This window comes from Aplysia californica, unplaced genomic scaffold (genome assembly GCF_000002075.1).
Source record: "Aplysia californica isolate F4 #8 unplaced genomic scaffold, AplCal3.0 scaffold00761, whole genome shotgun sequence".
In the NCBI taxonomy this organism is placed as follows: Eukaryota; Metazoa; Mollusca; class Gastropoda; order Aplysiida; family Aplysiidae; genus Aplysia; species Aplysia californica.
The window spans coordinates 52,005-75,480 of NW_004798031.1; the positions used below are offsets into that span (position 1 = coordinate 52,005).

The 23,476-nt window shown below is 37.8% G+C and overlaps 1 protein-coding gene across 3 annotated transcripts in view; it reads right to left on the reverse strand.

Annotated features, from left to right (window-relative positions):
• Positions 1-3,089: 3,089 nt before the first annotated feature.
• Positions 3,090-23,476, reverse strand: part of LOC101853126 — a 33,933-nt gene continuing 13,546 nt past the window's right edge. Inside the window, exons 5-10 of one of the 3 annotated variants that reach the window (XR_004859188.1) lie at positions 21,361-22,614; positions 19,341-19,467; positions 17,421-17,554; positions 15,151-15,333; positions 13,020-14,370; positions 3,090-12,920 (exon numbers count right to left, since the gene is read on the reverse strand). Coding sequence is in view for 2 of the 3 variants with exons in the window: in XM_005109268.3 (XP_005109325.1) it covers positions 14,191-14,370; positions 15,151-15,333; positions 17,421-17,554; positions 19,341-19,467; positions 21,361-22,614 (1,878 nt within the window). In the remaining variant the exon portion in view is untranslated. Of the gene's footprint in view, positions 14,371-15,150; positions 15,334-17,420; positions 17,555-19,340; positions 19,468-21,360; positions 22,615-23,476 lie in introns of all 3 variants that reach the window. The other 2 variants (XM_005109269.3, XM_005109268.3) reach the window with 2 other exon arrangements.

Genomic DNA, 23,476 nt, shown 5'->3' on the forward strand with positions numbered 1-23,476 from the left:
AGTGTATAAAGTCTGAAGTAACATGTTTTTATTTTCAGCCTTTTTATAAGTGATTTTCTATAATAAAATACTTTAAATTATCCTTGGCCTTGATAAAGCTTTATTTAAAATCAAGACTTTGCTCTTTGTTGATCTTGTGTAACTCTGGAAAATTGCTGACTTATATAAGATGGTAATGTGAGGACTATATTAAAAAAAGAAATTCTGGTATTGAGTACTGAATACTTTATCTGTTCATCATCATCATCATTGCTTTTCTCATCGTGTACCAGGGTATAGGCCATGGACAAACACTTCCCACCTTTCTCTGTTCTGGGCTAGCCAGCCTCTTGATGTTATTCCATGTCTTCCCACTTTTCTGTACATAAATATCTGTTATTCTTCTCCAGGTTCCATGCGGTCTTTCCCTTGATCTTTTGCCCTGTGGATTCAAATCCAACACTTTCTTTGTTATGCAGCTGCCTGACTTCCTGAGAGTATGTCCGATCCATCGCCTCCGTCTTCTTCCTACCTCATCTCTGACTGGGATCTGTCTTGTTTTCCTTAACCCTATTCATATGTTGTGTTTTACTACTGTATCCATATGACGTGGGGAACTCTGTGCCACCACTTTCCAAAGAAGAAATTTACTGGTTAATCCGATCCATACACTTTGCATAGCAGTCTGTCAAAATGATTTTTTTTAGAAATACTGAAAGTTTCATACTAGAAGTATTCTGTGAAGAATACAACCCCGGAGGTACAAAATGACCCCAGGGCGTACGGATAGGGTTAACACTTCCTCGTTGGTGACCCTGTCGGCCCATCTGATCTTCAGTAACTTTCTTAGACACTTGTTCAAGAAAACCTGGATCCACTTTACCTATTCTATTGCACTGTCCGTATCAGAGATGGGTCAGGAAAATGTTAACTCATTGTGGACTGGCTAGCGGTACTTGTGTATTCACCATATTATGAACTAGACGAATCAGAAAACAAATTTATTTTAGTACTTACTAGTAATACTAGTGTTATCTGCTTTCAAATTCTATTATTAAGTAACACTAACAACATCCGCTGGAATCTTGAGTCATCATTGTCATCAGTTGTAGAGTGAAGTAGGCCTACAATGTGTAAGATCGTCTGAAGGTCTCGCAGATTATCTCATCTGCTGAAAGTGAAAGGGTCTTTGAGCTGTTGGTCAACTGTGAAGATGGACATTCACAAGAAGTAGTTTACCGTTGATTTCATCAAAACCAGAGTTGACAATGAATTTTGTTTTATTAAATGTTTTATGGCCCTTGCAACACAATTAGGTCCTAGAGGTGTTACAAATTACAATTTTAAAAAAGGAGCGAAAGAGATATATGGATAAAAGATGTTTGATGGGAAGAAGAAGCAAACCACACTAAAGCACCTGCAAACCACCCACACCAATGAATTTAATCTTGACTGATTACCTGATAGACCTAGTGTTAACACTTCTGTCATAGGTGTGTATTGACTGTCCCAGTCCACATTTCAACACGCAAAGGTAATTTATTAGGTAGGATTTATTAGGTAGGAAATCCACTTTATCTTCCATCTCTGAGACTGAGAGCTATTTAAAAACTCCTCAAGCCTAAAAGTAAGCTTTACTGGGGATCTGAAGCAGGGTCAGCTAGACCCTAATTGAGCTAAAGGAGTGTTGAAAAAGGAAATATAAAAAATTTCTGGAGATGGAAATACAAAATACACAGAATATTGAAGTTCAAGTAGAGGTACAAGACAAGCCCCTCAGACAACTGAAGAGACCAAAAGACTAAGCAGCACCATTTTAAAAAGAATGTAAGAGTTGTTTTTCTGTTTGTTTTTTTAGTTGGAGTAAAGTTTTACGGTGCTCGCAACTGCATATTGTCACATGAGCACCAAGGGCTGGATGTCAACAAAGAAGTCCAAACGGGGAATCATGCTTACTCCGCTCACCTCTCTAGCCTCAACAGAACAAAGTTTGCTTCGACTATCAGGGCACAAATCACACAAATATACAAAAGAAATAGAAGAAAAATGACGATAGTAAGGATGAGGAAAGAAAAAGCAGCAGTTCTCCCTATCTACTATCTTGTTCCTGCACAGCATGAGCATGACGTTGATAAATCAGCCCATTTACAAATTTTACTGTGCACAAGGGTGGGAATGGCTTACAGGTGTTTTTTAAGCTCCCATTGACGCGTTAGATTATTTAGGAGGCGGGCTTACGACCTTGCCTGTCATGGCCAACCGGAGTTGGAAAGAGATACAAAGTAGGATAGCAAAAAAAAAAAAAAAAGAAAAAAAAAAGGGAAAGAAATGAAGAAGCACTCTCCAATCATCAGCAAAGGAGACCCTTTCTAACATCTAGAGTTATGAAATCTGACAGCTTGCATACCACCATGCTCCTAAAAGGACATTTCTCAATAAACTGGGTGTCCCAAAAGTTGGGCACCATCCTTAAAACCTTCAAGCACAGAAATTGATGATTTGAAGGGCACAATATCTACAGAGGGAAAAACACTGGGGCCTGTAAAAGCGAAACGACAGCTTTCTTAAGAGAGTCAATGCTCATTTTGCTGTGGAAAGAGCTCAACTCAGTTTGAGTATTTACTATAATTTCATTCAAGCTGTTTTTTATGAAAACTAGGATGGTGCGTGACTTTTGGGACATCCTGAGTATTATATTTCGCCTTGTCATGCAAGCTTTGTTCACTGCAAGATATTAAAAAATTTTAGTTTTAGTAGAGGTTTTACGGCACTCGCAACTGCATAAGGTCATATGAGCGCCAGGAGATTAGAGGTGTTACAAGAGAGTAACAAACATAAAAAAGAAAAAGGCGCGATAAGGACGATAGATGTTCGATAGAAAAGAAAATTTTTTTTAGGAAGAGTTTTATGGCACTTGCAACACAATAAGGTCATATAAGTGCAGACGGTTAGAAATGTTACAAGAGAGTAACAAACAAAAAAGAACGAGGAGGGATGAGGACGATAGATGTTTGTTGATAGGAAAGAAGGAGCAAACCACAACAGAGCACCTGCCTACCATCCATGAGATATGTTTAATTATTAACAAGAAACTGAGAAGACCAAACATGGGCTACATGTACAGCACTACACATTTTATTTTGAACATAGTGAGGCACAAAACAACAGGTAAAGCAAAGGCAAAACTGTGTTCCCACTTCAAACTCAATAAATAAAGACTTATCAAAGACTACACGTATTTGGTCAAATGTTCAAACGTTTAGCTAATTTAAATTACCAATTTGGAAACAAATACTGAACAGCGTGATTATGCCTGTATGTTAGTTGAGTCAAGATCGGATGTAGTGAAAGCAAACATAGTACACAAAAATAGACAAAATTTACAAACATATACTGAGCGAGCTTCAATAAAATCACTTATGCAATGGTACATGCGTTTCTGTTTCTTCTGCATTTGATGTCAAAACCATACTGGTTACAAAACTATGTGAATAAAAAGACACAAAAAAACCAAATATGCTACACCATATTAACAAAATGTCAACTACAAAAAAATTATCAGAAGTTGAAAATCAAAAGAAATAATAATAAAGACAAGTAATGTCACAACAACATTGCTACATTCCACCCCCATACAGAGCAACGCATATTTCTGCTATGAGAACACAAACGCCAGGCACCATAATTCAAATAGAGCTTGGGGTACATTTCGGAAGCTTCACTTTTCTTCCAAAATGTCCCTTATCAAGAGTATCTTATAAACTTAACCCTTTGAACATTTCTAAAAATCTCTATCCTTACTTCAACTTGACATGGAAAGACCCATCTGCACCAGCCTTACAAGGCGATGAAACCATGAAATATGCTCGTGCTAGGTTTACCAGCCCTTTAGTTTAAAAGGAAAACCCCTATGTTCAATGAAGGTGTAATTGTTAAATCTTTCGAAGGGCATACAATTTAAAAGGGTTATTCTGTCAAGACTGAAAACAAATTTTGACACAATTAACGTTAAGTATTATCTGGCAAGGCTCAACTATGGCCATATTCACACAGCTAGCTGTCTGCTATCCATAGTGTGTAAGACCCGAGGGTATACATGAACACTAATAATATATATATATCAATAATGGAAGAGCGTATTTTGCTCTGAAAAGTCAGTGTATCTTTAATCTGCAGCAAAAGTAAAAGTGAAGAAGTACATAAATGTGAGGCATCGTGGTGAAATCAGACGCTCGTTAAAATAATGAAATTGAAGAAACGGACATTTTCCCGCTCATTGTGCAATATTTATTGATTTTGTTGTTGTTGTTTTTTTTAAGCTCAACACCTTTTATGTCCGTTTAGAGATACATTTATTTCTGTGTGAATTTTACTAAAAAACTTTAAGGCACTCATTATATAAATTTTCTCTTTCCAACCATACTACTCTGCTGTAAGCTGACAAAACGTCTTTTTTATTCACGGTAGTTTCGAGAAAAAGAAGTTTTTTGTCAGCGTAACCACTGCAAAATAGAGTCCTCCCGAAATTGTGAATTCAAATTTATTTAAAAACCTAGTCAGTTTCACTTTGATTTTTTCACACAAGTAGGGTAACCGATCAGACTTTCAATTTAGCAAATAAAAAATGAGGGTGCCAAAATGAAAAAAAGGAGTTTTGTCAGCTCACTGCAGTACAACTTTGGTGGTCATTTTCCCCGCTAATTTTACCTCTGACACCGGTAAACCCTCCCATCCATATCAACCTCAAATATCTAGACTTATATGTAAGAAAGACGGATACTTTTTTTTCATCGAAAGAAAGAAAAATTTACAGGCTTTAAGAGTATACCAATAACTTCATATGCCAAAAAATTGACAAGTGTCTGATTTCACCGCGTTGTGACACATGTATACATGTATAAATGATACACATGAATTATGCTTCAAAGTTTGAAGATTATTTTCTGATGGTTCAGGAGAGCAAATAAATGTCTTATTTTTAAAAAAAAGGACATCATTTGCCAAGCTGCGATCTAACCATAGCTCATCCATGGCTAGCTCATCTGGCACAAAAATGCACGGTCAGAGCGATAAATTGAACACAAAACCAAATTGCAGTCTCTACATCTAACACCCCTCCTCAAATCTCACCCCTGTCGCTTTGCACAAACATTTAGATATTTATAATTAATTACATCATATTATTTTCTATCAATTACAAAATTTAAGCATGGCCGTACAAAATAAAACAGACGAAAGGCTCATGAACATTCCTGTACTGGCAATATTCCAATATAAAACAAACAAAACAACAAAAAACAAACTGACTAGGCAGTTAATACACAAATGAATGCTCTTCATAAATAAAACATTTTGCACAGAACATGACTGCATTAAAAAAAGTCATTTCAGTGTTTAAAAAATCACGTGGTAGCACAGTTCTAGAGGGAACCCCCCATTATACTATGTTGCTGACTAGAATACTACACTGAAAGTACACCAATTCACAAGTAAAACTTATATATTTACATAATACTTAATGTTCATTAAAGTAACAAAACTGAATTAAAAAAAAAACACGATTTTGAACACAGCAATTTCTATTTTCTCTTCTCTTTAACTGACTGGAAAAGAAAAAAAATAACCTTAGTGCAATAAAACATCTATAAATTTCCTGAACATGGTCAAATACTGATTTTTGTCATTTTCCTCATAACGGGAAACATTATGATGAAAACTTAAAATACGCTGCAAGTAAATGATTCATTGACAATAAACAGTCCGCAAGAGAGCTACATGGTAAGTAGAATCATTTACAAACAATACTCAACAAAAAAAAACAACTAAACCCAGCGGTGAACAAAAGGGGACAAAATAATAATTAATACTTTAAGAAACTCATTCATACTGCCTTTCAAATTAAAAAAAATTTTAATGACACAAATTACATGAATATCACAAAACTTTGAAAGTACAAGAATGCATTTGTTTTTACAACAATAAGAGATCCAGTTATCATGAACGGACAATATCGAAACATACTGAGCAAACCAATTCATCAAGCTGACATCTACACGATGCAGCTGTTAATAATAATAATATGCTAGACACAAAATGAAGCGACGCACAACAACATGTTCTACTTGGCGGGCGTTCCCAGCTAAGGACACAATGAAAGCAGAGGAGTGAAACATAGATAATAATACACATTCTCCTTCAGCAGAGGTTATTTTTTCTCTAGGAATGTTCTGTCACCTCACTAATGGAACACTTAAGAGTGAAAGCAGAGGAGTGAAACATAGATAATAATACACATTCTCCTTCAGCAGAGGTTATTTTTTCTCTAGGAATGTTCTGTCACCTCACTAATGGAACACTTAAGAGTGAAAGCAGAGGAATGAAAGAGCAACAACAAGGTATTTTATCATGAATTATTTTCAGAGTAAGAAACCATTTTCTCAGCAATGGGCAAAGTTGATAGCAGTAAAAGAAAGGGTAATTTCGCCATGTCCAGGTTCGTCACAGTAAAAGGAAACACTGAAAGCCCAGATTACAAATTAAAATTGAAGGAAACTTTGTGAGCATTCTCTTAAAAATTGAATTAAAAAACCTTCCTCTAAACATCACAGTTTACACAGCAAAAAAAAAAAAAGAAAAAAAGTCAGTTAGTTTAGAGGAAAAAAGATTAGCTCAATTCAATGAACCTCACTTACTTGGGTCACAACTCAAAAAGAAATGCAACAGCTTTTAAAAAGTTAAAATGAAACTTACTTTGCTCGAAGTAAAATCCACAAAATCTTCTACACATTTTTCTCTTTTTAGACATCTGACTGCTGCATTTTAAGTGAATGAATAAAATCCAAAACTTGAAAAAGAAAAAGTTTTCTCATTAGCCACATCCTTTTGACCAGAGTAACCTCTTTGCCACTCATCAGTGTCTATTGGAGGAACCATGATTTATATAAAAACAGATTTCACTTAAGTCCATATATGATGCGAGCTTGTGAAATGAGCTTTTAAGAACTAATAAGATTATCTTTGTCATAATTTCGATCAGGCCGAAGAACTCGAACTCAGATGGCCGTTGGATCGGAAAAGAGTCATACCTAGGAACTTCCATCTCTTGAGGTATTTAGACCTGGCTTCATAACAACCCATTTTCATACCACAACAAGAGTTGATTTGGGAAAAACAGTGACAAAAATGTTAGTACTCTAAATCATATCAATCTGATAAATAAAAAAATCTGCTGGGACTTGTGTCCCTATAACAAAATGCATACAATAGTTGTTTTTTTAAACAATACCATTTTAAATGAGAGTGAAGTCCTTCAGAAATGAAAAAAAAAACCCTTCTGAAAGAGGAAAAAATAAAGAAACAGAGGAAGGCATAACATTCAGACTCTTATTCAGGCCTGTATTCATTTCTTTAGTTCTCTGGTAAAACTACTGAGAAAATATGTGTTTCTTTATCAAATGCCTGCTCACTTCAAAGGAAATAAAAATCTATGACTCGCTTATAATGAATAAAAAACCTACCAGATTATGAAAATTATACGCGGATAGAGCTAAGCTATATTTCAACCATAGATAGGATCCATTACTGAAAGGATAACTATGATACTTTAAAATTAATATTGCACAAAATACTAGTTTAAAAAATGATTGTCAGTTGTTCAAGACAAAGTCCAGATGCATGTCTGTCCTATACAGTCAGATCAGATGGTACGATGAATCTGACTCACATTAAACCAAGACGAATTTTCTCTGTATTATTATGATCCATAAAAATGAACTCCAGTCTACGACCAAGACGGCTCCTAGTCGAGGCTGTGATTGACAAAATAAAATAATTTGAAAGGAAAGCTTAAAGTCTTACAAGATACAAGTTCAGTGACTTTTAGTTGATATTAACAAACAAAAATAAAAAGGAACAAGATGACAACAATCAGTGCGGTATCTGAATGTGTTAACAACACTTCATCATGCATACAACAAACATGTTGAAGATTAAAACGTTGAGAGTTAAAGCCTTGGCTAACAACAACATGAAGTCAATACTGGAAGGAACAGTGTATACAGTCGCCATGCCAATGAACTTTACACATATGAAAAAACACACAATACAGTACAACAATGATACAGAAAACACTTTTTCCTATTCAATAGTAGCCACGAGTTTCTATGAGCACAAACGTCAGCATAAAGAGAAGTAACAAAACCAACGACAGATCACGCTCAAACCTCATGGCACTAGGTGAAAGTCTACATTATATAGGAAACTGATTTATGTACAATCTTAAAGCTCCACTCTGTAACAAACTAAATATTATTTTGTCTACTTTAAGAGAGTTATTTCCTCCTGCAAATTATCAAAGGAACAATTAATTGCCAGATTTTACCTCTTTGTAAAAATCTGTTAGATAAACAAACGGAAATCACTAGAGAAATTATTTGTTGAATGCAAGCAACAGCCTTCAACAGATGATGAGCCCAAATCTCCTCCTAGAATCTGACAATACTAGAATTAGTTCAAGATCAAGACTAAAAGGATAAAAAAAAAAAATCACCTCCCAAAATTGTATAATTTTGAAGATTTCGTTCACAGAAGTTGATATAATATACCTAAAAAAAAAAACCCAACTAAAGCGAACAGTCTTCTGTCTCCTCCCTCGTCTGTAGGGAAGGTGGGGAAACCAAAAGCCACATCCCATAGCTTGAAGTCCCAAACCTCATCTACGAATAGTTCATAACTCTCTGAATCCTTCAATAACTCATTCAGGGATGCCAAATGATTTTTGCAAAAAAAAACACCTGAAAATGAGCGGAGCATCACATCTCACCGAACCTTGTAAAGCTTTTAAATGAGAAAACAAAAGCATATTCTCTCTTACCTCTGCCCTTTCCTTTGCAAGTGAAGAAACCCCGGAAAAACCAGACATTTGGCATCCCTGCTCATTGCCCCTACTATTTAACGAGAAACATATACGAACCACTGTTGAACCATAAATGCGTGTAAGCAAAATATACAATGTAAATGTTCAGAAATGGGAGATGCGGCAAATTTAGTTAAACTATGTGAGTATGATGTGGTGCACATTTTATGAAGCTAAATCCTCTATTTTTGTGACAAGTGGTATACACAAATGTTGTCAACCCTGAACAATTTGCATGTGTTTCATGTTAAATACATAGGCCTATCGGGATGTTGAGATGGAACATTCACTGATCGTTTTTATATTGGTGGGTAATGTATTTTTTATGTCTCGTTTCATTTTCAAGTCGGAGCAATTTGACATAACTTTTGACATCTTCACTGACATGTTCATTCAGAAGAGCCTTTAAAAGATGAGGACAGGCAGAACACTTATGGTTTGGGCAGGTTCATAATGTGGAGAACAAATTATTTCTTCATTAATAAAAAACATAATTAAATACAAAACTGAGTACTTAAATTGTAGACTAATATATTAATCAAAAGATCAGCTATTCCACATTGAACACAAAGTACTTAGTGAATTAAAAAAAAACACTCCACCCCAACCACATATAACATGATTAAATAAGTGTCAATATGAATGAAAAGTTTCAAAAATCATTTTTGTGAGATCAAAAGCAACATCCGGTGATGAACTTCCACAAGCTGGACTTTCTACAACAGGGTCTGTACTTGTAACGCTTCTCATGATATAGATACACATGACCAGGCCTCAGGAAAGCCCAACCTCTCCACACACAGAATGTACACGTGAAGAAATATGCGAGGCAGTGTGGTGAAATCAGGCGCTTGTCAAAATAATGAAATTGAAGATACAGAAATTTTCAGACAGTTCAGCAATTTTTATCAAATTTTTGGTTTTTGACTAATCATCTTTTTTTTCCACCTTCATTTAAATACACATTGTTGTGTTGATTTTTAAAAAAAATACATTGATTAAAAGCAAACAAAATGTAAATTTTCAGTTTCCAAGGAATCTCAAGCTTTGCAAGTCACCAAACTTTGGTGGCCATTTTCTTGCTTATTTTACCGCTGAAACCAAGTGACTCCCACCTCCTTCAATCGTAAACACCAAAACTTTTATCCAAGTCAAATGGGTACTTTTTTTCTCATCAAAAGACAGACAAATGAGCACGCTTTAAGTTGATAACAATATCTCCAAATGCCCAAATATTGACGAGTGTCTGATTCCACCGCATCGAGGAACAGCGTGAGCAAGATGACAACTTCATTGATGTAATGCAAGAAATCAACAAATCATTTAACCATATGAGATACAATAGAGGCAACATTAATGAGCAATGAAGTAAATACATTATATATAAAACTGATTAAGGTACAATCTTATTACCTACTCAGTGAAAGTAAGAAATTTCATACACATGTATAGCAAAACAGATGTTGCGTTGTAAAATCAGCGATCACCGATCTTCCAACGCAAAACATCTTTGATCCTCAGTATACCAAGAATGATTTTAGCTTTGAAATAAGCTGTGCTCTTCCCTTACTGCTTTATCATATGGGTTTGATAATTTCATTTCAGAATTATAAATTGTGACTCTGGGATAGCAGACCAAGGCATATCCAGACAGAGAGTACCTTGAGAAAAAGTCGGGTGGACAAAGACCAACCCCTCATTTACTGGTAGAAAATTAAGGTCAACCAAGCACAAGCCTAACAAAGTCTTGGAAATAGGACTCGCTTTGACTCACTGACTGCCGAACCGACACTGCGTCCGTAAGTCTAGACATACAAGAAATCCCAAACCTGCACCCCTGCCAGTTTCAATTTCTGTACTATATTTACATTATTTACCCATTCACGAACAATCTTGGCTGTGTCCCTCGATCCATTAGTGTTGCTTTTGAAGGTTTTCTTTTATACTGAGGTGCTTTTCAATGGGTATCTTTTACATCTGGCAGAGTGGTGCCTGAATTTTATGTTGAACTTGAACTTGAATATCGTCCAACCTCTAAAAGTAAAACTGTTCATTTGTGTGGGTTCTGATATTCAACATGGCATACAAGATGGTCACAAGAAAGACTTAGAATATTCAGATCTCAATTATTTCGTTAAAAAGGGTTTACAAAAAACAAACCTAAATCCATGCCTTAGAGGCTGCTTCAAGCACTTCCTCAACAATGACTCATGTAATCAAGATTTAATTTTTGTCCATATATTTCAAATAATCATTTTAAAAAAAGTATGACACTAATTGAAAATCTGTTTTCCCCTCAATAAAACACAACATAAAAATTATAGATGGTAAAAATTATATTATAAGTGTTCGTCTAGAAAAGTCATCCGACAATTAATGTTCTAAATCACCCTTTGCATGCCGGCAGCCAGGGTTGAATTGGGGTACCAACACCAGCAGTCAGTGAGTTACGACAGAAAATGAACACATCTCAAAGAATAAGGTAAAGTGAGTACTCAACTGTGCCATTTTACTTGCCCCAGCAATTCTAGACTCAGAGGCAAACAATTAAAAACAAAAATCCACCCAAAACTATATACCAAAAGTTAAACCTCTGCAACCTCCAAACATAACTTACCAAAAAATTTAGTGAGTAGCAAAACATGATTGCAAAATACATATGAAGGCAAAAGGAGCAGTGGATGGCAACAGTTAAAAACAGAGCTAAAAACCAGCATCATGGATGGTCCGGGCTTTGGGAATGTCAGTGATGGGTAAAAAAACAACAAGGCAACAAAGTCTAGCTAACAACAAAATACGTAAAGACACAGGAATGGTGACTGCAGAAAAAAAAATAATTATCTACTGTGCGCTGTCTTCACGTTAAGAGCAGTGTGACAAACTTTGGCATTCTTCATTCCGCCCTGCTACGCAAGACATGGAAAAAGTCGGACACAAACACCAAACATTTGATCTAAAAAAAAATGATTACAACGAGGAGTGTGCCCCTACCCAATTGTCCAGTATACGACTAGGAAACTGTCCTTTAAAAACCCAACCAGTATTAACATCAGCACCAAATCTCTCCAACATCAAACTGTTATCATCAAAATAAACAAATAGCACCAACATAATGGTCTGGCAAGACGCAGCACCAGCATCTTTCTTTCTTTCACAAGTGTATCGAAGCTTGCACGTCTTTCTTTCACAAAATCTGTAGCTTAGCAAGCTATAGAAGCACTGTCTGTTTATATAGTAACCGAAGAACTTGTTGAAGGCTTGCAGAGAACTGGCTTGGTGCTCGCGACTGCTGAATGTCACAGTCCATGTTGTCATCTGATGGGAAGGTTCCTCACCCTGACACAGGTGGGACTTGTATCTTCATTACAAATACAAAGAATAAGACACAACACAGAAAAGGATGGGAACCCCCCCCCCCCCCTCTTTTCTTCCTTTCTCCTTTTTATGCTTTACATGTTAAGCCAAACTCTTAAAAAGGAAAAAAACCCAACAACAAATAAAACCCCCAACCCTTTTCCCCGACTCTTTTTAAAAGAATTCAAGAGATGCCAACCCTGGTACATGACATCTTACAAAGATCGTCATGATGATGGGGATGAAGCCTACCTGAGACAACAAGTGAAGAGTGAGAATACAATTATGCAGTTACAGATCAGAATTCTATCGTGTAGAATCACAAAGGAGTTAAAGCATTTTGAAGGGAAAAATACTTACTGTCTCCAATTACGGCAAATAAAGTCTACCACAGAATACGATCATACAGTGTAATCATTTATGTCTGTTGCAAACTCAGCATTACAATCCAAAATTGAAATAATATGTGACTAAAAGTTTTTTAATTGAAAAAAGAAAAACGTCTTCAATTATAACACGTTTTACTCAATAAAAACTGGCGTTGACAAGATGACAAGGACATGTAGTTACTTGAGGGGGGCATTGCGCTGCCATGAGCGAAATGCTCGCAGCTAAAGAGATTTGAAAACATCAAACAACAACAACAATTCAATATAAATGCCAGTGTGTCTACCTCTTTTTAAAATTCTGGAATACTGCCATAGTTCCTTAAAAGGTATCTAATACCCCAGTTTCTTTATGCGTACATTCGAAAAAGTGCCAGTGTGTCCACCTCTTTTTAAAATTCTGGAATACTGCCATAGTTCCTTAAAAGGTCTCTAATACCCCAGTTTCTTTATGCGTACATTCGAAACATATAACAGTAAGTGTGACTATACATGATATATAAATATATTCACAGGAGCTGTACAACCATAAGGCCAAGCATACTACATGGAGAAAATGCTGAGGGCATCAGCAGCAGGAGTGAACGTGAATGAAGCACAATGTTGACCAATTAGTGGGGGGGGGGGGGGGGGGGGGAGAAAAAGGCTCACATGGCAAGAACACAGGGGGTCATTTACACAACAAAGCAGTCGGAAATCCGGAAATTCTGACAGAATTTTGAAATAGCACTGGAAGCACATGGTGGCTTTGCCACGAATGATCATGACCAAAAAAGAATCCGGTCCACTGAACCTAAACACCATAATCTGTCACATGTATCCTTGTATCTCTTGCCTCTGTGACATCTAATAGACCCGTGGTTGCTGATGTTTAAAAAAAAAAAAAAATTCCCAGGGGACCAGAGAAAAGGAATGGGGAGGAAAAAAAACCCATGCTGTAGCTTTGCAACCTTGATTTTAATTCCTTGGCTGAAAACATACAGTCAAGGTGGCAGGAAAAGCCATCCATCTTTTGACCGACGCCAGGGAACTGTAAGTCCTACATGCCTTTTCTTCAGAATCTGAACCCTCCAGAAACTTCCACAGTGGCTATAACACATCGCAGAGCTTCACACATAATCAATTTCATCTCAAAACGAACTCACCAATCCCATAACAAAGCACTATTTACCCAAGTAAAACATCGGTTACTATGTTCCGCCTCCCACCTTACCCTTTCCACTGCTCTACAGCTATTGGTAAAAGTAAAGCACAACCCACTTCACACAGACCCAACCGGTCTTCGTTCCTACCACACACTGACATAACAGTGCTTTCTTTGTTCCTATGATAGACTGACATCTGTTCTTTCATGTTTCAACTGTTTTTAAAAAATAAATTCCCACTCTATACTGTCACAACAGTTCTTTCTTTGTTCCCACTAAACACACAACAGTTTTTTTAAAAATTCCCACTCTGTGCTTAAATACAACTGTTCTTTCTATGTTCCCACTCCACAATTGCACAACCGTTGTTTGTTCCCTCTCAACACTGGCACAACAAGCTGCAATGTCCCCTTTAAAGAGACATCCTTAGGTGAAGGGAAGAGGAGGATTTTGACTTTCTCATCTGAGCACTTTTCTGGGAGATCTGCACATCTTGACCCACACCCCGCTCTTGACCTTTCGCCGACCCTTCCTCTCCACTGATACTCTGTGCATTACAGCTGGTGGTACCTTGTTGCTCAGCACTGTCAGCCTGGCAGAAGAGGTAAGAAAAAGCCACTGTTAGCAACAAATTTCACGATATTTCTTTTTAGCTTTCGTACGAGTTTTACGGCACTTGAAGCACAAACAGGTCATAGAAGTGCCAAAGATTAGAGGTGTTGCTAGAGAGTAACAACAGAGAAAAGGAGGAGGAGAGATAAGAACAATAGAAGTTTGATATAGAAGTTAATACTAGAGGGACAAAAAGTCTCCTCTCAAAACATTTCAAGTGGGTGGCCACATACACGATGCTATCTAAAATAATTCTCACTCAAAATTCATTTATTTTTTACCTATATATCTGAAAAAAAAAACCCAAACCAAACCCAAGGACCACATTGTACCAGGAATAAAAACCACACTTCACTAGATTCTGAAAGGACACTTGAATCAACAACAAACTGGTTCAGTTCAAGAAACCCATTTGATATTTTTCTCAAATCTTTTTTTTCTTCTTTCCCTTGGCTGCAGATCTTTCTCTGTCACATATATTTTCGATGTGAGGATCGTCTGTAAATAACTCATTTACAATCTGATCCTCACATTGAAAAGACCTGTGACAGAGAAAGATCTGCGGTTAAGGGAACGCAAAGAAATTTAATTTTAGAAAAATGTGGTACACAGGTTTCTTGAACTGAACTGTCAATAAAAACCTTGAAAATCTTGTTCTTATTGGGAAAAGGAACAATGAAAGCGGCAAAGGTGGAACAAAAAAATCTTGCACCGAGAACTTGAACAGACAGGTGACAGGAAAATATACAAATTCCTTTACCTGCATGACGGGCATTCGGTCAATGCAGAGTCTCATCTGTTCGATGAGGTCAAGAAGGTCGTCAGGGGTCACGGCCTCAGGGCCCTTAGTAGCAGCAGCAGGCTGTGGTGATGGAGCTGGATGGCCCTGCACCTTCTGTACCAGTTCCCGTAACTGAACACAGGCCAGGGAAATTTTCTCCTGCTGAAATATGGTACAAATAAGAAAGAGGGTAGAAACAAATACATGATAAACCAAGAAAGATGACAGGAGTCATGTCTCTTTTAAGTTTTAGGATAGAGTAAAGAGCGACACAATGACAGTCAATTCGTGCAGAGAAAAAAACAAGAACAAGTGGCACTCTTCAGCCTTTCTCAACACATCTATAGGCAAAAATCAGAACAGTGACAAGCCAAGCTAAGGGTGCTCCTCTGAGACAGCAACATTGTCAAACTCGAGGGACCACTCCCAGAAAAGACAAGTCAACATCAAGTCTACAAAGCAGGAAAAATAATTCAGCTCTTAACAAAGAAAAGACAAAAAAACAACAACAACTGAACTCTTACGTTCTAGAATGTTCTACTACCTACGGCCTTTTAAAAAATGAGGTTAACAGTATTCACAGTCTATAAATAATACACATAACAGCTTCAAGTCCAAATTATCTGAATTCTACTTCAGATCAATTGTTTTATTGTTACTAAATACTGGAAAAACCCTTAAATCTAACTGCAAAAAAATCCACAACTTTTAACACATTACACCCTAAGAGCCTGGATGAGAAGTCCATTCCTAGATCCTAAGCAAAAGGAAGGAACCCACCCCCCGTGAATACAAGCGTTTAAAAAACACATTTTAAAAATACTAAACAAATTTGTTTAAATCCTGAAAAAACAAAAGTTCAAAAGAAAAATGAATGTAGTTTCAGAAAAATATAGATTTAACTTTAATGTATGCACAAACTGTACGAAATGTTCAGTCGGGGTGTCCGACCCTCACTCTCACCCTCGTGGTCGCGCCCTAGATCTAAATTCTAGATTTTCTACAACTGATCAATCCGAATCGCCCCAAACTCTTGCTACAACATTTTCATCAAAATCTGAGTCATCCGATTTGTCATATGCTTGTTTTTGATATAATCCATCATTATTTCCTTTTACGAATTCAATTGTGTTACTTTTCAACAAGTTGAGACACCTTTAAATTGTCGGTAACGTGATCGCACTTCGATCGACTCTAATACTAAAACTACTGGCCTGAAAATTTTCGTTTCGGTATCAACAAAAGAAGAAACTTTTTGCAATAAAATGCAAATCGTCAAGGCGAGACTTTGTTTCTAAAGACGCTAGGTCGGCGCAGGCGAACCCGGGTGAGTTTGAGTTAGGGTGTAATGTGTTAAATGATGGAGCAGTGAAATCTGAGATAAGGTCTCCACTTTCTTTGGTACCTAATTTTTTTGTAAGTTTTTTTTTTCCTTCAAAATTCCATCTTTCTTTGGCAAATTGCTTGGACTTTATCATCTGGTTAACAAGAACACGACGTCACGTAGCAATGCCAATCAGGCTTCAGTGCGGTGTTCACACCTCAACGGGGAAAAAAGGAATTTTAATTGAATGGCATGCTAGACTGAATTAAATTATATTTTATGGTTGGCATGGTCTAAAGTCATCAAAAAAAGCTTTGCCATTATTAAATCACGCTGCCAACATATTCTTAAAGATCCCATGTAGGGAAACAATGCTATAAATAAAATGCTCTCATCCTGACACCCCTTTTTCGCCAAATCGAAATTAGGACACCAAAATTTTAATTATAACAAAATAACCATGAAATGGTTAGTAAATCTGACTGCAGAAATGATTTCTCCACCCAAAAACACATGGGGTAGCCAAGTTTCTCTCTATCACTCAAATTAACTACTGAGATATCGTTGATTTCCTTACAGCATCTGCTACTGTGTGGTCCACTTTTAGGAGTATTTTCCTATATGTGGGTCATCCATATTTTGCCGACCTTTACAACACCAAAACTTTTTTATTTATGAACCGATTCTTAAAATTCAAAAAGTATAATTCTTAGAATTGAAAACCCTTTCTTAAGGTATTAAATTAAGAAACGGATAAAGCTAAAAATTAAATTTTAATTGGCATTGCTATGTCACGGTCCATCACTGAGTTGTAGTCTAATGAGAGACAATATGATAATATACACGTTTTGCCATGAATAGATTCCGAAAAAACCCACGAACAAGAAGAAAAAGAAACAGATCACACAAGAACCGCCATCATTACCTGTGAGTCCCTGGCCCCAGGTTGTCTCATTGCTTTCCACTTGGAAGACGCATCATCCCGATACAAAGCATCGGTTCGACTGTCAGTCTCGGCCTCCTCCACACCATAGCAATGGTACTGATAATGTAAGGTACCTTTGGAGAAGAGAAGAAAGTAAAAAAAATTCAAGAGTAAGAATAATTCTACGCCCCTCTCAAATGACATTCAGTTGCGACTAGAAGCTACACTTTTTAATGAATCCACTAAATCTTTGGCTGTTTCATTTCAAATACATGTATGCAGTTGTTTGCATTTTGGGCTTCAAGGCTCAGCTCAGCCTAATGTTGTGTCCTTGGTAAAGGTACTTTACATGAATTTTCGTCACTTCACTAGTGGGAATGAGTAGCCCACTACAGCCAGTGTGTCCACCAAACTAGAAACCAGCCAGCAAAAAGTCATCTGTCATTTGTTTAAGTATCAATGAAAAATTTAATGTCACAGTCGTAACCAACGACTTAAAATTAGCAGTCTTCGCATAAATCAAAGGTGTAAACGCATATTACCAATTATACTCATTAAAAAAGAAAAATATTCCCACCTTGCATTACTTAACCTTTGACCTGTTCACACATGCCTAAAATGAATAGACTGAATTGGCTCCTTCCGACAAAAAAAATTAAAAAATCTGGCCATTTCTGCTTTGGTGGATCAGCAGCTAAAGACAGGGAAAAATCTTGTCAGCTTGTTTGTGTTTGAGAGCTTAATTGGTTGCTTGCACTGTACGATACTTCCCGGGCAGTTGAGAATTATTCCAGAGTGTTCTAGGGTCTTTTAGATATGGGCTATACTAATGAATTATTATTGTACAAAAAGACCTACTATAGGTTTTTTTCTCAAACAGGATGTTATCTACACAGATAGGGGCCAAAGATCTAGACCATGGATGCCAGTGTTTGGACAGCCCGATTCCTGAAAACCGACTCCCTGAATTCTTATATTCCTGCAAACTTATAACATGCCCCCCGCCTCCTAAAACCATCCCTTTAAAAAAAGAATGTTTAACAGAGACAAACAAATTAATTTGTTGTGCTTCTGAACTAATAAGGGAGGGGAGAAAAGGTCAATAAATACTTTTTTAACAAATCAGGGAATAAAATAAAAGACAAAAAAAAGGGGGGAATATAAGCTACTCACCACAAATTTCTTCAGGTGATGTGCAGTATAATGAGAGAGGTGGGATGTTGTAAGATAAGAATGCTTCACAGGAAGGATGAAATACACCAACTTCAACTATACATAATAAACACATGCCAAAGTGTCCTATCACTATTAAGTTCTCTGCGACGGTGAGATTCACATCGACACTATCACTTTTGTTGTGTAAACAAAACCACCGGAAGCCAGACCGGAAACAAGAAGTGGGAGTTCAGCTTCTGGTCACGTCAGTGCCAGATTGGCCTCGAGAGGCCAAAATGATAAAAAGAAGGCCAAAAATAATTTTTGCGGCACAAAAATAGCAATCAATCAATGCCTGCGAGATTCCAGCAAAGCTTGTTCGGACCATCAAAAATTCCGGGTTTGCCAGCAAAATCTGGTGATCTGGCATCCAAGATCAAGACAATAGTTTCATTCTACACCAGAAGAATCTTTAAAAATAATAGATAGCACAGAAGATCAGTGGTGGGAATGGCTATAGTTAGACCAGAAAGTTTTTGGAGATAAATGAAGATTTGAAATTATAAATGTCATGCTGGAACAGATTATGATAACAGACGTCAAGAAATGGAGGCTACATGGCCAAAGAATGAGAGAATGAAAGATACATGGACAGGAGAAAAAATCACACAAAAATCTGCAGGTAAAATACCCCCCCCCCCAAAAAAAACAACAACCCCAAAACAACCAAAAACCCCAAAAAACAAACAACAAAACAAAACTCACGGTGTCCGCTATCACCGATAGACAAGGTGGTCCCGGCCAAGTTCCCAACGAGAAAGTCATCGTCGTCACACTCAAAGTCATCTTCATCCAACAAGTCCGCTGCCACGCAGGTCGTGTTATGCCAGACCTGTGTGTGTGTGCGTGTGTCGGGGGGAGAGGAAAATTCAGAGTTACGGCTTTGCAGCTTTCTTAATCTCCTCTTTTAACCATCCTGACAAAAAGCTCAGAACAAGTAACTATTTCAACACAATGAGAGCTATTCGAGAGACATGAACTTTGACCTACTATTCATCTCAAAGAGGACAGAATGGAAAGTCTTAAAAACTTTTAGCAAAAAATGTAAGGGCTGAAACAGACTCAGACTTCTACTGTCCCCCGACGTTTCATACCAACAGAGACAACAACATATAAAATAGATAATTTCATATCAATTCTTCAAATAAAACTTTTTCAAGATATTTTGTGGGATAGTCAGTCTTATCAAGAGGAGAAGGCAGCGATATGTAAAAGAGTGACAAAACCAGCAAGCCCAAAGAGAACAACAAGCAGCAGCAACATACCCGATCAAGTAGATATTTTCTAAAAGTTTTAGTAAGAATTCAAGGCAACGCATTAAGGACATACAAATGCTGAAGATTAGAGGTGTTATAAGAGAGAAACAAACATAAAAAAAGAAGGAGGGATCAGGATGATAGATGTTTGATGGGAAAGAAGGAGCAAACCACATCAGAGCTTCCGCCAGAGCTTCCGCCAAGTAATTATCATATAAGTCATATATTGAACAACTGAATGGCAAAAAAGACTGGACTTTCTATGAAAGAAAAAGAGTCCTATTTGATGAACTGATAAGCAGAAGTGAAACATTTTTTTAATGAAAATTTCCATGGACAAACATACAGTCAAACCTGTGTAAGACGGCCACCCATTGTCAAGGAGAAAAGTGGCCGTATAAGACAGGTGGCCGTCTTAGGCAGGACTGATCAAGATGAAGAAAACAAACCATTCCCATCTGAGGTCCCAATCGAAAGTAGCCGCATTGTTGTTGTTTTTGTTGTTGTAGTTGGTTTGTATTTTGTTTGTAATTTTTACTTCGTTGCTGATTTTGCACAAGGGTGACAATAAAATGAAGTGTGTCAGACTAGGAAGACCGAGTGCCATGTTAAAACAAACACATGGGTCGCCACCACTCGGAGAACGAGCGACGCTTGTGTCACAAGTTCATGTTGATGTTCTTTGTTACTTTGTTACAGACTGGGAAAACCACTCATCTCACTTACGATTTGTGTATGAGTTCTGGGCGGGGGCTTACGGGTTTTGAGGGATCACACACTTACCTCACTAGCTGCTGAAAATAGGTAGCTATTGGTCAACAGAGGGGGGGGGGGGGGGGGGCTACGCAACACGATCGGTTGGAGGGACTACCTAACAACAACAACAGGTGATTGAATTATGACGGCTCGCCCACAACGCCAGGGGCCAATGCACAATTTATGACAAAACGTAATGGAGTCACTAAGGTGGCCATATAAGACAGGTGTTATTGCTTAGTGTGATAGGGGTTGTGTGTTAAAATATGGTGGCTGCGGCCATGTTGGACAGGTGCCCGTTTTACACTGTTAAATTATATAGAAAAAACACAAGGGGGAATAGGAAAGTGGCCGTTTGTACAGGTGGCCGTCAGGGCAGGTTTGACTGTACTTTGTTAACCCTATCCGTATACCCTGGGGTAATTTTGTACCCCCGCGGTTGTATTCTTCACTTTTTAGAATACTTCTAGGGTGAAGATCTTTCTCAAACTTTCAGTATTTCTATAAAAAAATCATTTTGACTGACTGCTATGCAAGGCGTATGGAACAGATTAACAAGTAAATTTCCCTTTGGAAAGTGGTGGCACAGGGTTCCCCACGTCGTATGGATACAATAGTAAAACACAACATACGGATAGGGTTAAAGAAAACTTTAGAACTTAAAAGCAAAATATTTCTACATGAGGAATAAAAACCTGGTCCCAAAAACTCACATCCATCTCATGTCTGGTAGGTCTTCCTGAGTGAGAATCAGTAAACAGATCTTCTGATCCTTGCTCATTGTCATGGCCCTCCTGTCCGGAGGAGAAGTCAAACACTCCCATCATGCACGTGGATGACGAGTCCGAGCAGCTCCCGCCATTTTTGTCTTCCATCAGTTGAGAGGAAAGCTCAGAAAACAGAGACTGTTCTGGTGGACACGAACTGTATGAGCCTGAGTCGAGAATGTGAGAGGACAGTTCAGAGAGTAACGACTTCTCGTTTGAATCGGGGCTTGTAATCATTCCACACTCCCCATCAGGCTCGGAGAATTCGTCTGTCGGAAGAGATAAACTGCGTTGGATGACGTCTTTCACCTGAAATGTAGGCCCAGATGATAGAGGCGGACCAACAACTAACACAGTGGCAGCTTCCTCACTGGCTATGAGGGCCTTGCACAGATTTTCTTCCTGAGAAATAGCCACAGATGACAGAGTTTGGTCCTTCTCTTTCTTTACTGCTGGCTGACAAACTTCACTGTTATTTTCTGAGTAAGAGCTGAGAATGACACGAGACTTTTCCGACACCATTTTCTGTGGCATTTGATGCTTTGTGATAGATTTAGAGTAAAGAGTTTGCTTGCAGCCACTGCTGGGTCCAGTCTTATCTCCTGCTCTGTTTACATCTTCATCATCACTATCTCCTCCGATATTCTGATGGTGCCGCTTGCGAGACCCTTCCGTCATGGACGATATGCTGCCGTCGCTAATATTTCTGCGATGGCGAAGAGGCAATGAGGATTCTGTGGCTATCGAAAGATGTGACAGCAAAGGAGGACTTTCATCATTCCCAAGCTCGGGGCAGGAATCATTGAACTCCGCCAGCAAAGACTTTTCATTCATTCTCTGGTCAACATTTGAATTTTCGGCAGATGGATCAGACGGGGGGGAAGTATTACTGCACTCTATATCCTCTGGTGATCCTTTGGTCTTTTGATGACCACCATGGAATGTGGCTGGTTCTGGGGGGAGATTCTGAGAGATTAGAGATGGAACATTCTGGCTGTTCCTCTGATTTTTGCTGAGATCATTATGGTTTGCTTGGGCAGCTGGTCTGTCAAAGCTTCTTACATTCCCATGACCTTGGGTGAAAGCAATGTTTGGATATGGTGAGTAGTGGTACTGAATTTGATTTCTTCGCCGCAATTGTTCTTGAAGTTCCGAATTTGATTCTTGAAGTTCTTCCACCTCATGGTTTTGCTTTAGAATCTGAAACATAAGAACAGATAACAGTAATTCTCCTTCATTGACTTACTTGAAAATTCAGAGCAAGACAAACAAGAAACAGAAAAAGACCATAAGAACAACCTTCTATTAAAATGAAATTTAAAAACTCCCCCACAGCAATTGACATTTTACATGAAAAAAACCCCAGCAATTAAATATGTTTAAAAAAACTGTTCCTTTAAGAAAGAAAAAATACAATAGAAGCCCACTCTTCAGCAATTTTTATATTATTTACTGTAACTCCCTCAAAAGTACCACCTCAAACAAAAGCTGAAAAACAATAACAGTCCGAGCCGGCTTTAAGCACGCCGGCATAAAGCACGTTTCGGACTCAAGCACGCTAAACGGCTGTTACCGAATTTTTGCTATATAAATTACACGCTTTTAAGCACGGTAACTCGGCTTCTGGCACGCTTCATTTACAAGACAGTCAATACTTTCATGATGACCCATCGTACTTCGAACAGTCTACATCAAGGCAGTGGAGTGACAGGGTTCCTGCTATGAACTTCCCACCAAATTCAAGGAGATTTCAAGGAAAATTTTTAAAATTCAAGGAGATTTGGTCAAGAAATTCATGACGAAAGCCTACATTTGTCCGAAAGGAACCATATCATAGTTTCAATTTTCTTACAAACACTGTTCCCAGGGTGACTGCCAACCTGGTTTCTCAATTTTCCAGGGGGTTGGGGGGGCTCATCCATTCTCCAGGGGCATGTTACATAACAACGACAGTGCATGCTTCATTATATATTATATATAATATATACACACACACACACGTGCGCACGCACGCATGTAGGTACATTATATCCAGTCAACAACATGATGTCAGTGTGGCACT